Here is a 17,966-nt window from a genome sequence, read left to right on the forward strand (position 1 = left end):
TCCCTTCCATCTCTTCATTGACACATTTGCCATTAGAACATCATTTTGCTTTTTTGCTGGCTCAGTAATGGGCTATAATCAGGGATATATTGGGTGTTGCGAGGCTCAGCGGTCCATTTAAAACCAAATTGAGACAAATCACTCCCAGTAAAAATTCTTAATTTTCTGTATCATGTTTCTTTAAACGTGTTGTTACAGTGGTTGAGCCAATGTCGTGAACATTAGCTCTCTGTAGTTTTACTTTAATGCAGTTTTGTGTTACAGTTACAGTATGTGTATTTATTTATATACAGAGTTTTCTGAAACACAAAGATGCCAAGCCACTGAGAGACGTGCTGGCCTCTAATCCCAACCGCTTCGTCCCCCTGTTGGTTCCTGCTGGCACTGCAGCAACTGTTCGACCTGGATCTCCCTCCACCACCACAGCCAGACTGGACCTGCAGTTTCAAGCCATCAAGGTATGCGCGTTTTCATTACAGTTCTATTAAGGTAAAGATCCTTTACACACAGTCACGTCTTGTCAGGTCAGATGTACGTGTGTAAAGATGGTTCTTAATTTTAATCTTAATACCACATAACCCTCTGTAATTCCACCATTTAACCTCTAACCATTTTTCTTCCATCCTGTTTGCTCAGATCATCAGCATCATAGTGAAGAATGATGAGGGTTGGCTGGCAGGGCAGCACTCCCTGGTCAGCCAGCTCAGACGAGTCTGGGTCAGTGAGGCCTTCCAGGAGAGACATCGCAAAGACAATATGGCTGCCACCAACTGGAAGGAGCCCAAGCTGCTGGCATACTGCCTGCTAAGCTACTGCAAGTATGTACAGTTATTCAAATTGCCATGGGGATGAAAAGTGCACAAATCTTGGACAAAGTTGTCGTGTAGGACCTGATGACAGTCTGCCATCCCTCAGCAGTTACTGCAGATGAACCTTTGGACTAACCATTACTCTGAGATTAACAGTGGTGTCCATAGAGTGTAAAACATAATGACTTAAGTGACGTTTGAGCACCATAGTTGAGTTATTAGCTTGTGTAAGGACTGCAAGCTAATAATGCTTGTATTTTTTAAAGTTAGTGCAGCTTCTAACTTTCACTAAATGAGTGGCTTTCCAATCATGAATGACCTCCTCGCCCACCTCTCTGTCTAGGCACTGAGAAAGAGCTAACACATTTGGTGCACTAGGCACACAGCAGATGTTTATTTTAGACCCTGCAATTAACCCCCAACCACACGTGTTCAGCCACCCTTCTTTTAATGCTAATTACCAGAATCACATTATTATCAAAGATTATTCGAAAATTATGTCATACGATATCATTGTTTTTGACATTAGACATATCTCTTTCTACCTGTGTGCTGAACTTACTGACCCCCCCTCGCCCCCTGTCTCCTCTAAAGGCGTAACTACTCGGAGATTGAGCTGCTGTTCCAGCTGCTCCGGGCCTTTACGGGTCGCTTCCTATGCAACATGACCTTCTTGAAAGAATATATGGAGGAGGAGATTCCCAGGAACTACTCCATTGCCCAGAAACGGGCCCTGTTCTTCCGCTTTGTCGAGTTCAATGACCCACACTTCAACGATGAGCTCAAAGCTAAGGTACGTGCACAGGCAATCACAGCGAGATGGTCAGTTTATGACCACATGCCGCAGAGACCTGAAATTTCCCCAATGGCTTTTACAATTTTTCCAACTCTGTTTTGGTTTTGACATTAAAATGATCACTCTGTGTTACTGACCACACAGGGAAAACAATTACCAGTGTTTGACTTGTGGCTTGGCTTTACGAGCTTAATGTGGCCACAACAGTTGAAAATTGGCCAACTTTTGAAAAGGATCCGATAGTGAAATAAAGCAGAGGATTCGATTGCATTGATGGATAAATTTGAATGTTTGTTCTTGTACAATGTGCAAAATGTCTAAATTGTTGAAATGGGGTTCTTATATCCCTTATCCCTTGAAACACTAACATTTCAAAGAAGGAATTAAAGACTCTGCAGCTTTGGTCTAATGTTTCTCTATTGTTCTAGCCCTGCATTCATCACTTATGTTTGGTCTTATAATGCCCGTTAAAGACAAAAAAAATAAATTATTAGACAAGCCTGCTTATTTAGAACTGTGATGCAGTGTCAGTATCTGGATGTTTTGGACTTGTTGCATTTTGCTGGGAAAATAGATTAAAAGTGACGGACTGACCATATTACCCAGTCCTAAGCTGAATGGTGCATTATAAATCATGTCGCAAAATTCTTTGCAAGCGTCACCGCTGCTTACTTTCTTTGCTTTGTCAGTGTGGGAATTGCAGGCATTTAGGGAGCTGATCTGTGTGACTTTTATGGTTGGTGTGTTTTGTAGCAGAAGTTCTTTGATCGAGTCAGGAAGGTCATTTTGTCTGGTTCTACACCCTCAGAGGCTCACAGATGAATGCTTCTGTCCTCTCTACCTGACCTGCTGCTGCGAGCGTTACATTCGGGCTGCTTTTTAATTAAGCTCCCTCACACAGACAGATGCGCGCACACATATTTTGCACAGCTGTAACAGGCACACAACCTGGCACAGAGGAGCAACAGCACTGCTGTTAAGTACAAACGGGTCAGTGGGGAAGACCTGCCTTGCCGCTCAGTAGCACATAGCCAAATGACTGTGTGGCAAGAACACACAACTGTACACACACACAAGAAGCTGGCAAGTGTACCCAAATCCAAGGACATACACGTGTGTCCATGATGCTGCTCCCTTCAGCATGCTTTGCTTCTGTGGCATATGAACTGGAAAAAGAGGCAAAATAAAGACAGGCAGAGTCCAGCCAGCTCACTGTGCTGTGGCCGAAATGTTGCGTATGACTTTTTAGCAGCGCAGAGTTGAGTCTCTTTGCTAGCAGAGGCGCAGCACCCCCAACCCCGTCGACAGAATTTTGTTGTTTTTCCCTTAATTGTTCTCCTCTGGTGCACAGCAGATGCTGGTTGTGCTTGTGTGAGACAGAGAAAGACAGAAAGACAGACAGACAGGATGACAGAGAGGATGTGTTTTTGTGTGAACGTGTTTGTGTTGATTGGTGCACGAGTCGCGAGGAAGAGAATGAATGTGAGTGTTACCTCCACCGACATTTAAATAATTGCCTTTAGCATTTTCCTGCAAGCATAATATCACAGGGAAGAGTGTGTGTTCTTGTGTGTCTGTGCATGTACTCAGTATGCCTGGGAGTTAGATAGAGGCTCATGTTCTTGTGTAGCATCACAGGGGTCTGAATATTTCGGTTCTAGCAAGACACAGAGAGGAGTGTGTAAGAGAGAGGAGGAGAGAGAGACAGTGTGGGACAGCAGCAATGAATCATCTGTGATAGCGCAGACTGACCTCATGCTGCTCCTGTATTGCGTCTTTTGTTCTATCCAAACAATTCTTACAGAAAACTGCTTTTGTGCTGCTTTTTTGTTCAAAAGCATCTGACTGTTTTTTGGAAAAGATTTCAAGCAGACAAGCAAACAAACAAGTGTATGAAATTTATGAAGCACGGCGCGTCTATTTCACATGCTGCTACTTTTTTTTTTTTTTTCTGTTAAAAATTAATTTTTTTGTTCCCAACATGATGTAGAGTGTAGCAGACTTTTCTCCATCAGGATGTGTCCACGTGCTGTGATAGTATCATCTCCTCAGTGGAGACTGAAGTCAAACTGCAGTGTTAAGTTGAAACAGATATTTTTGCATCTGCACCTGTACCTGTTACACTCCTCTTATAGAATGTATATGTGTTTTTTCTCTTAGATTTAAATTCAGTTTTGTTTAGTTTTTTTAATTTATAAAAAAGAAGTTTAAAAAAAGTGCCTGTAGTGTTGGTGGTGACTATAATTCAAGACTTCCTGTGGCTACTTCACAGCACAGCCCATACATTATTTGAACATTCCTGGTGTGTGTATACGGGCGTTATATTAGCCTGGATCGCCCTTGCCACTGTCTCTCTTCTGTTGTAGTTGGTGAGGAACCCTAGCGGCACTGCAACACACACACACAACACGCAATTTGTTTAAGGGTATGGAAATGGGATTTAAGATAATTAAGACACCTGCACACTGAGATCTAGGCTACTTGCCCAGAGGTATTATGTGTACACACATGCACCAACACACACAGCCTGCAGGATCACATCCTCTAATGGCATTACAAAAATATGCTGTGATCAGTGATTGATGTCAGGGAAACTTAGAATTAATGGGAACAGATGAGACTGAGAAACAGACTTGCGCTCCATGCGTTTTCTTTGTGTCTTCATTTCAGGGTGTGTGTGTGCGTGTGTGTGTGTGTGTGTGTTTCTGCATGTGCGTATGAGCCTATCAGCCATGCATGTACATTGTGCAGAGCCTGTGTGAATAATGTGCTAATGGAGGAGCTGGAACATATGCTGCCACAGCTCGTTCTCCACTGAGCGATGCCCTGTCCTCCGCAGTGATGGATTGAATATGAGGGTTCATTAAGAGATAGCAGCTTCTTTAATAAATGCAGTCGTTAGTTGTACTGTGGTGGGGTTATTCTGCATTTTACTAACTAATCAAGCCTTTGTCTTCATTCGCACATTCATGATAACTATTCAGGCAGGTTTCAGGGATGTTAGTAAATAGCATTTTCAGCCTTGGCTCAGCATTAGTTTAGACTTCTTTTTATTTTGATGCTTATGGATTAATTAAGAAAACACATTATGGTTCCTTGGTTTTATCCCCAGAGTTGACATTGTTTTCTTCTATGATTCTTTAAACGTCTCACCTTTTTATAACCACTGTTTTAGGTCATATTTGACATTGCTGTACCTCAAGTCTGTCTTTATGCTCTAAGTTCATTTTTCCCTCGCTGATGAATCAAAGTTTTCTCCCATTATCATCATCTGAAAAGGGCCCCGTGTCCCTCTGATTTTAGAATAGATTTTGGAGTAGATTACTGTTTCATCACTTAATTATGTGCCACTTTTGAAAGACCACACCAGGTGATTTCACTGATTAGTTTCTCCTTTCTTGATGGTGTGCTCTCAGTGAAATCACCCATTGTAGACTTTTAAAACCTGAAGGTGTGAAGGTTGCATATATTCCCCTAATTAACCCGGCAAAATGTTTTGGGGGGGTTTTATTGTTAAACTCGACATTTAACAACGTTTGTTTTTCCTGTTTCACAGGTGCTGCAGCACATCTTGAATCCAGCCTTCCTGTACAGCTTTGAGAAGGGGGAAGGTGAGCAGCTGCTTGGACCGCCCAACCCTGAAGGAGACAATCCTGAAAGCATTACCAGCGTCTTCATCACTAAGGTATACATGCACACAGACGCCTGCAGGCGTTGTTGTTCCTCCTCTCAACATCTTTCCTCACACTCAGCCCGATCATGTCTCCCCTCTGATTTCTTTGTTCATTACTCAACAACTTTGTCTCTCCATCAGCTTCTCTGATTTCATTACCTGCTGCGTTTCCTCTCATAATGTCCTGTCAGTCCAACACATCTCCGTACTCTCAGTCATCATCAGCTACATCCCACTTAGTCCGATTCTTCTTCTGTTCTTGATCACTTAATTTCCAGCATCCCATCTTTCTCTTCTTCCTCTTTCGTTCTCTCCCCATCCCACCATCCCTCTGGTCTCTCTTACCATCACGTTTCATTCATCAGGCCAGGCTATAATTCCTGGTGTAAATGTCATGATGTGACCATGCTAAAGGTCAGCATGTTTGTTTGTGCTGTGGCAGATCTCATCACTGACTAACACCAGTCCTAATGGCTGCTAATGGCTCCTCTACGGTCTGGTTAGAGCTCATTTCCTCACTCACTTCCCTCTTTCTGTTTCCATTCCTCTCTACCTCCTCTCCAGGGAATTCAGATTGTGATGGGTATTTTTGAATGGGGAGCTGTGTTTTTGAAAGAAGTTCTCAATATGTGAAAAAGTAGATTGCTGTTGTGCTACAGTGCCATTCAAATGTAATTTTGGGAAGTAAACATTACTCAGAACTGCACCATACTTGGACAATTTAGAGAGCACAGTATATTCAATAGATTTTTTTCCTTCTTATTTATGTAGATGAGATGCATTAAATTATCTAAGACGTCTATTGACCTCTGTCGGCAGCTGTTAAGAATTACAGCTGCAACAGCAGGTCTCAGGCATTTTTGTTCTACACATGTTATACCCAAAACATCTGCATGCATTTCCCCTTCACCCAGCGCTCTTTAACCCCACGTCTCCCAGGTACTGGACCCAGAGAAGCAGGCTGACCTGCTGGACTCGCTGCGAATCTGCCTGCTTCAGTTCTCCACACTGCTGGTGGAGCACGCACCCCACCACATTCATGACAACAACAAGTCACGCAACAGCAAGCTGCGGCGCCTCATGACCTTTGCCTGGCCGTGCCTACTGCCCAAAGCCTGCGTGGACCCCGCCTGTAAATACAGCGGCCACTTACTTCTGGCGCACATCATCGCAAAGTTCGCCATTCACAAGAAGATCGTCCTTCAGGTGAGGGGGTATGCAAAGAGAGGAAGGAAACTAAGTGGAGCATGGTTTTAACTTAACACAAAACTAAAGACATATAATAGACAGAAAATATGGCACGTTTGTGTAGCAGATATAAAAATACCCAGTGGATTTGTAAAATGTTTTATGCAGACACACAAAACAAGGAAATCATCAAGATTACAAAGACTGAACTCAAAGTAAATGACAACAGCTGGATACAAACTTACGGTTACTGCTTATGGAGAAAATGATGATATAGTGGAATTGAGAGCAAGAAAGTAAAAGACTGTGTTTGTCTGTACTGTCTGAAATCCCACATCCACTGAAATATGAATGTGTTGAAAGGGAAACAGCAGTAAAAGGGGTTATGGAAAAAAAGAAAAGAAGAAAACCCTGGTATGTCACCAAATTAGATATGGTTTGTGTGTTTTGTAAAGGTCTTTCACAGCCTGCTGAAGGCCCACACCATGGAAGCACGGGCCATCGTACGGCAGGCCATGGCCATCCTGACCCCAGCTGTGCCCGCCCGCATGGAGGACGGCCACCAGATGTTGACCCACTGGACTCGCAAAATCATCGTGGAGGAGGGGCACACGGTACCGCAGCTGGTCCACATTCTGCATCTCATCGTGCAGCACTTCAGGGTAAGCTGATATAAAAGAGCGATTGTTCACTTCCTCCTGTCAATTCATCACATCAAATGCATTGATCCCCAGCACATTCATCCGGGGCTGGGATGGACAGACAGCACAGTCAAAACAAATCCGATTTCTGTCCCTGTGTCTTCAAATAATCATGATGGACTTGTCTGCACGGTTTGCTAAAATTTATGTGCTGTGGTGTTTGTCTGAATGTAGAATACACAAAGTAATACATTTTAAAAGGGTGACTAATTACTGACGATAGAATTATTGACGATATAGATTACATTTTATGGTACTTTGAGTTTAGCTGCTGCCACAATGAATGAATGGGCAACTCTCCTGTGCGTCCACGGCCACTTCTCTCCACTGCTTCTCACTGCTGAGTGTGGCCTTGGCAGCCACACGGCACCTCTGAACCAGTCCATAGGCCAACAACATTAAATCTGGATTATTTTATGTGCCACAGTTAATAGTTTTTATGATATTAGTTATCTAAACTTGCATTCCATATTGGTGGTAACCATGACAATGGTCTGTCGTCTCTTATTCAGTAGCTGGATCGTTAACTGTGGGCAGTGAAGTTGATAGCAACCGCCTGCTGCTTGTAATCGCCTTAATGCAGACACATTCTCAGACACACCCTTCACAGTGATGAACCGCGGAGTCAAAGAGCGACTCGTCTGTGCATTAGTTAGCACCAGCTGAAGGATCATTGGCCTTTATGTTCGCCTCCTTCCTTAAACTTCAAAGACACTTTCTGCCCTCCCGCTCCTTCAGCCGATGTTCATCGCCTTGCCAGTCAGAGAGCGACAGTCTCTTAGCAGAAGACTGACATTTTCCTCAGCTCCCCTCTCTATCTCACTGACAGGCTGCTCTCACTGGGCCAGATGACTAATCTAATGTAATCACATCAGCATAATTACACTGGGGAGGAGATAATGACAGACAGATGAGAGTTTTTGCGTGTGTGTGTGTGTGTGCGTGAGTGCGTGCGTGCGTGTGTGATAAAGAAATAGAGAAATTGTGTGCGTGTTTGTCTGTGTTCACACGTGATGGACAGGGCTTAGCCACGCTGTCATGAAGGGGCTGTGAAGTCCTGCTCTATCGACTATAATTACCCTCAGAGTGAGAAGCTTTAATATTCTTTGACACTGGCAACAGCCCTCAGATAGACATCTCATCTCTTGCTCTTTTGTCTGCATGTGTCTCTGTGTTTGAGAGTCCCAGTTCGGTTTGCGATGAAGCTAAGTGACTCTTGAGAGTGACTCTTGAGAGTGTGAATGCTCGGGGCTAAGTGTGTGTCATCATGTCCTTGAAACTAAGTGGGAATACGACTTTAGAGTTTGCCTCTTCTAACTAAGTGTCTCAGATTGATTGAGGACCCTGTTTAACTTTGCATACGTTATCACCCCAAAAATCTAGAGCAAAGTGTGGGCAGTGTGGAAGAAATTACACTTCTCCTGTCAGTGAATGTAGCTGCCTTTGATTGACTTTTGATTTTTAGCAGCATTCATCATCAGAATGACGATGTGTGAGCAGCTTGACCAGATCTCTTGCAGCAAGGTGGAGATGACACGAGGCAGTGGCTGTGGTCAGTTCACGGGACTCAGTTGACCAGAAACCTCTAGGGGAAGAATTGAACACTAACATGGATGCAGTGGCTTTTTGCGATACATAGACCAGCAACAGGTCTAGACTTTTAGACTTTAAAAAAAAAAAAAAAACAATGTAAAGAGCATGCAAAACACACATGCTTAATTTCATAATTTTATAATTCACATAACGTGTGCATCTTACACGAAATTCATAGAGCAGAGTTTGGGCCTGTGTGTTTGGGTTCACCATCTGGAAGGCATGCTGACACCAGGCGGGAAATACAAGTGGTTTTGTGTGAGAAGTTGTTGTTGTTTTTGATGGAAACGCACAGTTGGGGGTATTTCTTCACTTGCAAAACAGGGTTGTTTGTACACTTATAAATATTATAATCCAGCAAAGTTATATCACTCTTATATACTTGGATTCAGCATCTGTTTTTTTTTACAGAGTTGAGTTTCAAATCGTGCGATGTCCAGATAAAAGCAGAGAATGCAAAAAACAGGCCCCAAGCTACAATGGTATTTTATTTTAACGTTTAGGTTCTATATATACCGCTCTTTCATCTGTTCAGCTTTGCTGACTATCAGTGCTCATGGCATCTGTGACTGTCTGCCACTAATGCTCGAGGAAAAGAAAATGCAGTGTAGTTCTACCTGACAGTTTGTGTTCAGAATACCAAATATATAAGCTTTGTGAAATGTCTCTTATTGCTCTCTCTTCCCAGGTGTACTACCCCGTGCGACACCACCTGGTGCAGCACATGATCAGTGCAATGCAGCGCCTGGGCTTCACCCCCAGTGTGACCATAGAGCAAAGGAAACTGGCCGTTGACCTGGCTGAGGTGGTCATTAAGTGGGAGTTACAGAGAATCAAAGACCAACAGGTGTGTTCTTGGATTATGGAAATACAAACACAGTCAGACCGAAATCTACACAAAGAGGCTGTCTGAACTACACACAGTTTATATTAACTTGTGTTCATGTGATGTGCCCTGTTGACATACACATTTAAACCGTGTCACCAAGTGGTGTCCTTCACTTGTCACGTTATTTTATTCTAAATGTTAGAAATAGATCACTGCAGACTGGACATGTTGATTATTTTCAAAGGTAAAGCTGTAAATACTCATGACTCATAATCTTGTAACAGCTGGTCAGAAACCTTCAGGATACACACATATGTTTACACATTCTGTAAACTGTAATTATGTTAACTTCACCCCTGCCCTCTTCCCTCCCCTCTCGTCTGTCTCTCTCTGCGGTTGCGGCAGCCGGAGTCTGAGGCTGAAGTAGCCGCCGGTGGTGAAGGAACCAGCGGTGGAACTGTGAAAAGAGGACTGTCTCTGGAAGCTGCTGCCACTGGACAGGACGTCAAGAGGTTCCGTACAGCGACTGGAACTGCCTCCACGGTGAGCTCAGTCAACAATCACTCAGATGCCAGTACAGTGTGGCAGTGGCTGACAGGTCCCTGTGCCCAGTCACTCATGCGAGGAACAGGCAACACAGTAGTTCATAACATCTTGTTAGATTTTATTACACCCTTCAAAATTAACAAGTCCCTTCCCTTTGTCCCTGTGTTTTATGCTCCTCTGAATGATTTCATAACATTTTGAAAGATAATTTGACCAGAGGCAAAAATTGCCACACCAGAGATGGCCGCATGGTTGTCGTTGCCTTAATCCATTTTTCCTTACGACGGTATTGCAGCCTTACATCTGTTTTATCTTTAATTGCACTGTGGCCCTTTGTTTTTGATGTTTTAAAAATGGGTGAGACGCCTTTGCTGCAAGAAGTACCTCTTCAAAATCTGAATTTGAGTTGTTGAATTATACTATAAAAATAGTCTTTCAAAAGTCTGTTTTCATTTTTAATAAAAACTGTCACAGCCCTCCAAGATTTGCTAGACACCCTAATGCTGCCTGGGCAATGACAACATAGTTTGAATAAAGTTTATTTATTGACCTCACCTACTGTGCAATAATATTCACCATGATGAATTTTGGTATTCAAAATAAATTCCAAAATGCAAGTTAACAGAATCTTTGGCTGTCCCTATATGCATACAACATGAAAATCACAGACTTTGGAGTTTACGAAGGATTTTTTTTTTTATTATGTTGTGTTAAAATTTGCTTTAACACCCAAACAAAAGCTGATGTATTTTCAGTAAACACCAGCACAAGTCTCAGAAGTTGCAGTCTTAATGACTGTGTAATTTTCAGCTTCTTTTACCTGATGTCAGGAGAAAAATGCAGTAGCAGCATTCGTTTCTGCTGGAGCCGTGGAAATGTTAATTGCTCAGAAAGTTGCCAGGATAATTATCAGAAAATCAAAGTTCTTGCGTTCTTTTCACTGTAAGCAGTGCAGGCAAAATCCTGACTTTGTGCAGGCTCTTTGATATTCCCTCTAAACTAAGGACTCTATGCGATGTTTGCTCTGCTGTCACAGTCTCATTGTGTATGTCTGTAGTTTCATAGCCACTGAAAGTTTAAATCTTTTTTAATAGAATCTATCTTTTCTCTTTATTCAAACAAAGAAAGACCTTGACGTATTAATAATTGTATGTGTTTTTAGGTGTTTGGCCGCAGCCAGTCCATGCCAGGTACAGAGACCATGCTCACCAAGCCTGTTGAGAAACAACATACGGACACCGTGGTCAATTTCCTCATCAGGATTGCATGCCAGGTAACACCCCCACGATCACCGCCACACGCACACAGCACTTCATCTCACTTACACACACACACACACACACACACACACACACACACACACACACACACACACACACACACACACACACGCATAAGGTACAGGTCTGCCATCCATAGCGCCTGCCAGCTAGGACACAACTATTCTAACCCCTCAGTGGTGAAGGTAGGACGCACCTGGTGGCTGTCCTGAACACATCTCCACACAGTCATGCGCGCGCACACACACACACACACACACACACACACAGTCCTTTATGTGTCTCCTCACACAGCTGTCCCTTGGTCTAGTGGCAGTGATGACCTTGGTTACAAGCCCGAAATAGACTGTTGAGATTTCACTCACCTTGACTTTTCCTACTTTCTTTTTTTGGGGCCAAGCACCTTTCTCACTGTTCACCCAACCATCTCTGTTGAATATAACTTTCTATATAACCGGTGAGGATCTCTCACTGCTCACGCAACAGTCTATAGAAACATAATCTTTTCTTTGTATGACACTTGATAACAGCGTATTGTGATACTAAATTGATCCCTATAGAAAAATTCTTTCTACTGACCTCAGGGATTACCGTCAACCAAAGAACACCACACCACGAGCTGATAGGGATTCATTGTCTTTCTTTAAAGATGCTTATGCAGGGTGGATGCTTGTCACCATGAGGGTTTGAACTAGGCTTTTTGATTGAAGGATGAATGAAATTGCAATATATCGTAAAGGCCTCACCTCTTCTTGCCTGATGTGATTTTCTTACCGTGTCAGGACACCATTGTGATATTGAAGATAAAGAGCCATTGTCTCTGATAAAGATAATGATACCAAACTTCCTCCCCCTCTCCTGTCTAGGTGAACGACAGCACCAATGTGGCTGGGTCTCCAGGGGAACTGCTGTCCCGCCGCTGTGTTAGCCTGATGAAGACTGCCCTCAGGCCTGACATGTGGCCTCGTGCTGAGCTCAAGCTACAGTGGTTTGACAAGCTGCTTATGACAGTGGTAAGACGGCATATGCCTTCAGAATGGCTCAGTCCATCATTATGTGCCTTATTAGGCTGCCTTTATATTTAATATAACAACATTCATGCTCGTGTCGATGACATTTTTGATGCTAAGGTGTCGTTACTGCTGTGTTTCGACACAGTTTTTGTCAGATATCACTTTAAGTCACTGTGTCCGGGCCTGTCATGGCTTTTCTTTATTTTTTGCACTGATGAATATAAACTTTCTGGCTTATCTTTTCTTTATTTAGCGATGGGAACAATTACTGTTCCTCTGCGAAGTCCAAACACAGTATTTATAGATGTGAGCATGTCACAGATTATTTAAGTTGCTAGTGAAAGTGTATGCCATCAACAGTGTTTTGGGCAAAAGTGTTTAATAAAATTCAAAATATTCAGGCTTGTTGTTGTTATGGCTCAAAGCAATAAGCAAAGAACAACTAATGTGTCTCTGCTGCTCTCCTCTTTCCAGAGACTGCAGAAGTTTCCCTCTCCCTGCTTAAGCTGTGTCTGAGTGTTTGTTCTAATGCCTCCAAGTCCTTTGTCTGTTATCAGTAATACATGAAGTGAGGCGCAAACTGCCATAATGACAAAATAATGACAGTGGTGAGATAACAGGAGTCTATCCGGGTTGGCCTGTGCCTTTTCGTTCAACCCCCACCCCTGTTCATCCCAAACTCCTCATCCTTGCCTCTCTGTATCTCCTCACTATGCCTCTCTACATCTCTCCTCGCCTTTCTCTCTGTCTCTTGCCACCACTTCCTCCTCTCATCTCTTCTTTTCTTTTCAGCCTCTTATCACAGCCTCTCTCTTCTCTCTCTCTCTTTTTCCGTTCTCCCCTCCTCTCTTCTCTCATCTCTCTGGCCTGATTTGGCGCCACTGTTCAGACGAGGTTATCACCATGCGTTGGCAATTGTCACATACTTCCCTTGTTCTCTACTGGGGATCTCTGGATTGGCCACACCTTTCTCTTTGCCTAGACACAGACACACACACAAACCTAATCAGCCCCTCCAGATCCCATAGGGATGGTCTGACAAACAGGGCTTTCTGTAGGTCTTATGCAGATGCACATACACGGGCCCTTCTCCCTTGGGAGCTTGCTCTACCTGCCCAGCCGTCTTACTCAGACTAATGAACAATGCTCTAAATCGGATTACCTTTTATCATCTCATTGTACTGGCATGACAGTGATTAAGAGTCAGGGGGAGTGGCGTGAGAGGGCAAATCAGGAGGGGCAGAGGACATGCACACAAAACATGCACACAATCACACACTGACACACATACATGCACATGCCCTATCTGCATGGATCCAGAGACAAGGTCCCCATTCTGTTAATACAGTACCAAATCAATACTACCCTAATATCTACTAGCAGCCTTATCACAAGAGTCACCTTGTTCATTAGCCAAGATTAGTGCCATGGATCTGTCCCAGATTATCCTCTTGGCCCTGCCATCGTCGTAAACCGTGATTGCAATTTAGACAAAATTAGTACCTGATGTTGGTCATTGATCTTTGGTTTAGCGGCAATCACAAGGCCTTAGTTCTTTTGTGTGAGAAATACCTCTGTGTGTAGAATATTGATTTTTTTTCAGTTGTCTGGAGTTTGTATGGAATAAAAACTTGAATGATTAATGTATCTGCTGAGGAATTTGCACTAGAGTTTTTCTTGCTTTGTTTGAGGGTTGTACACTTTTGGCTAAAAAAATATTTTTGCTAAATATGTGCATAATATTTATTAAGAAACATAACAGATGCTACATATTTCTGTCTTTTGGAATAAAAATATAAATATAATATTAATTCTTGTCCTTTTATCCTTTCAGGAGCAACCAGCACAGGCTAACATCTCCAACATCTGCACTGGCCTGGAGATTCTGTGCTTCCTGCTGACAGTGCTGCAGTCCCCAGCCATCCTGGCCCACTTCAAGCCCCTCCAGCGGGGCATAGCTGCATGCATGACCTGCGGTAACACCAAAGTCCTGCGTGCTGTCCACTCCCTCCTTTCTCGCCTCATGAGCATCTTCCCCACTGAGCCTAGTAAGTTTCCAGCGCTTAATACGTAAATTGGACCAGGGAGTGAGTCAGCCCAGTGATACTTAAAACTCAGGAAAGCACAGTTCTCTCTGAGAAATTGTCCACTCCTTGCTGTGTTCATTAAAGAGTGCCAAAATATTTGGAACATTGTTTTGTTCTGTTAGGACAAATGATGCTTAAATACCATGTGATAATTTCAAGGCATTACAGTACATTTTCAACTATTCTTTGTTTCAAGCAAGTGTTGCTGTCTTTCTCCAGGCACATCAACCGTGGCTTCTAAGTATGAGGAATTGGAGTGTCTGTATGCTGCTGTGGGCAAAGTCATCTATGAGGGACTTACCAACTATGAAAAAGCCACAAGTAACACTAACCCCACACAGCTCTTTGGTAAGACCTTCAGCTCTGCAGCTCTCTCCCTCTTTCTTTTTCTCATTTATCCCTTTCTACCCCCTTGTGCTCTGTTACACTCACTTTGTTGCTCATGGACCCTGTAAATTTATTTTTTTTTCACACACTCACTCCTTTTCCTACAAAGCCAAACTGCTCTCAGTCACTTTTAGCAATTAAGCCAGTGAGTGGGTCGTTAAAATGCAAGCCGATGGGCCTTGCTGCTCGGGCTAACATCTGGTCTGTTTAAACGGAGGCCACAGTCCAGCGGCTTGGGAAAGGTTGTCTCGGGAAGGATTGCTGCTCTCGGCCACCCTCCCTGTATAAACATTACTGTTATACATCCAGATGTAGTAGAGTATTTATGTGCAAACTTTACATTAAAGCTTATTCTAAGGATACTGTGGCTTGATTTTTCTCCAACAATTTTAAAACACAGTACAATAGCTTTCCAGATGAAGGGCCCTCAAAGTGAACGAATGGCTATTAGGCAGCAGTCTAAAGGTAATGCTATTTGATATGGTTTCCCAAAATGGCCGTTGTGGTCAATAGAAGGCTCTCGGTATCCTGCTGTCAAAAAGAGGTAGCACTGATGTGATGCATCCGTCTGGCCAGGGGGGTGACATTTTAACATTTGTCTCCCCTCCAGGGAGCAGCAACAGAGAGGGACATTAGTCATACCTATCCCTGCCTCTGTCACACACAGGAAGTTTTCTAAGAAGAAAAAAAAAACCAGGTCTTTGACATGCTCTGAGAAAATAACACAAGATGACTGCAGGTGTACGTGTCTCTTACCTTTCCCCACAGAGGTTGTGGTTCTTATCAGATTATTGTATTTCCAATTTTTTCCCCCTCTGTTCATCTGCCTCCCCTCCCCTTCATTTGTCTTCCAGGAACACTGATGATCCTGAAGTCTGCCTGCAGTTATAATGCCAGCTACATCGACCGCCTCATCTCTGTGTTCATGCGCTCGCTGCAGAAGATGGTGCGGGAACACCTGAGCCCGCAGCAGGCCAACCCAGGGGTCACCGAAACCAGCACAGGTACATGCATGGACACGAAATCAGTGGAAAGATTTGGGAAAACCAGGCTCAGCCTGAAGAGACAAACATGTACATACTTGGACTAAAGTAGGGATGTACAGTATATCAGCAATGCCAAATACCTGAATACATTCTGATCATTGCATAAAAGTAAAGTCAACAGCAAAATTTGTTTCAAAATAAGATGCTAATATTGGCTAGTGGACAGTGTGGCAATACAGCAACAGCAGCAGTTAAGTATGAAACTCAGACACACTCTAGCATGAATTAAATACCAGCCACACACCCAGGTCTTCACACACACACAAAAAAAAAGGTTACCAATCAGAGTAATTCCCTGATTACGCAGTCGGTCTTGCCCTACTACCCCCGTTTCTCCCAGTATGTCTCCCAGCGTGGTTTCTGATGGGGTTTACGGCAGTCGAGTTACTATTGGAGCTCAAAGATCCACCAGACTGCTCACGAGACATCAACTACCTTTTTCAGCTGAACTTAATCTGCAGTTAAAGCTGGCTGACGTTATCAGGAAGGCCAGTGTACGTACTTTCCCCAACCCTGGTCCAACAGGGGGTTGTCTGTGTGCGAGATCGCTTGTAGACTACACACACGCACACTCACACGGTGACCTTCCTCAGGCCCCGTTAGAGCTCAGATATCCCATGTATCACAGCAGTGCCTGGCTCCATACAAAGACCCTATCAAAAGTTCTATATCAATGGCCCCAGCTGTGTTCTCAATAGCTGTCGTGGTCAGGGGAGACCCACTCTACAGATAGCCTGGTTTCACAGGGAATGTTCTTCAGCTCTGGTTGCCAGCCTGTATTGTCTCCTAGCCGCTCTCTGGATAAAGCAAACAGATGGTCACCTTGTGCTGTTTTGCTCTGGGTTTGAAAGGGTAGACACTGTTTGACGTAGAAACACAGCTTGCCTTGTATGTCTGTAGGCAAGGGTAAACAGTTTCACAAGTTTAGGTCTTGTTGTTTAAGTGCTTTAGGTTTTTGGGGGTTTTTTTTGCTTTGTCATGACTATTATAAAATTCATTTAGGTTTCATGTTAACTTTCTTCTTTGAGCTTGACTTCACCAGGTGAAGAAGTAGGAAGCTGTATCTCTTATATCTTATATATAGCTTATATCAGGAAAACCAGACACTTACTCTCCACCAGGAGCAGTTAACTAAGTCACTAAGACCAAAGGCTATCTGCCCAACAAGACCTCTGCTTCCAAAGACTGTTCATTTCTCACTACTGTTAGCTTCTTAACTGAGGTACTGATTATATTGAAACTGTGTAGTTGTATATTTGTTGCTATCATTATTAAAAAATAGATTCACACAGCAAATCCTATGTTGGTGACTTGAGTGTAGATGTGTGCAAGGCCAGCCCGACTCATGAGACAAGTATTAATACTAAAATTGCTAATATTGTATTGTGGCTCCCTCTGTTCTCGTAGTGACCAGTGAGCTGGTAATGCTGAGTCTTGACCTGGTGAAGACTCGCCTGTCCGTCATGAGCATGGAAATGAGGAAGAACTTCATCCAGGTGATCCTCACGTCGCTGATTGAGAAGTCACCTGATCCCAAAATCCTCCGTGCGGTCGTCAAGATCGTGGAAGAGTGGGTGAAAAACAGTTCGCCCATGGCTGCCAACCAGGTGAGAAGGAGGCTTTTCCTTGGTGAGATGGTTCAGAACGTTAGACTCTGGAACAACATTAAGTTAAGCAAATATAATGTGTACAAACATTAAAATGTGTGTTTCAGTAGATCATTGTGTTATTTCTTTGATAATAGCAGGCGCGAATCCAAGAACTGAATCAGCAGTGCACATTTTAAAAGGTGTGAAACCTTTGGACAAACAACAAGCAAAGCACATTTTCTAAACCCAGTCAGGTTAACATTAGCATAATACCCACAGAGGTGTCTTTGGGCTTTATTGTCTTTTAAGCCGCAGAAAGAGAGAAAGCAGTAAAGGGCTGAGGTGGACAGAGAGATGCATTTATAAGAAAGTAACTGAATAGATTATCTGGTGGGTGGGGGGGGGGGGGGGGGGTTCTCTCTCTCTTCT

General features: G+C 43.4%; 1 protein-coding gene across 1 annotated transcript in view; it reads left to right on the plus strand.

Moving 5' to 3' along the window:
- Positions 1–17,966, plus strand: part of LOC121201190 (transformation/transcription domain-associated protein) — a 76,938-nt gene that overhangs the window by 23,610 nt on the left and 35,362 nt on the right. Inside the window, exons 34-47 of the mRNA XM_041066896.1 lie at positions 294–458; positions 637–818; positions 1,404–1,602; positions 5,162–5,290; positions 6,218–6,484; positions 6,922–7,128; positions 9,449–9,607; positions 9,995–10,132; positions 11,298–11,408; positions 12,282–12,428; positions 14,263–14,476; positions 14,735–14,863; positions 15,757–15,906; positions 17,356–17,555. Coding sequence (XP_040922830.1) covers positions 294–458; positions 637–818; positions 1,404–1,602; positions 5,162–5,290; positions 6,218–6,484; positions 6,922–7,128; positions 9,449–9,607; positions 9,995–10,132; positions 11,298–11,408; positions 12,282–12,428; positions 14,263–14,476; positions 14,735–14,863; positions 15,757–15,906; positions 17,356–17,555 — 2,397 coding nt within the window. The remainder of the gene's footprint in view (positions 1–293; positions 459–636; positions 819–1,403; positions 1,603–5,161; positions 5,291–6,217; positions 6,485–6,921; positions 7,129–9,448; positions 9,608–9,994; positions 10,133–11,297; positions 11,409–12,281; positions 12,429–14,262; positions 14,477–14,734; positions 14,864–15,756; positions 15,907–17,355; positions 17,556–17,966) is intronic.

This window comes from Toxotes jaculatrix, chromosome 21, assembly GCF_017976425.1.
Source record: "Toxotes jaculatrix isolate fToxJac2 chromosome 21, fToxJac2.pri, whole genome shotgun sequence".
NCBI classification, from domain to species: Eukaryota; Metazoa; Chordata; class Actinopteri; family Toxotidae; genus Toxotes; species Toxotes jaculatrix.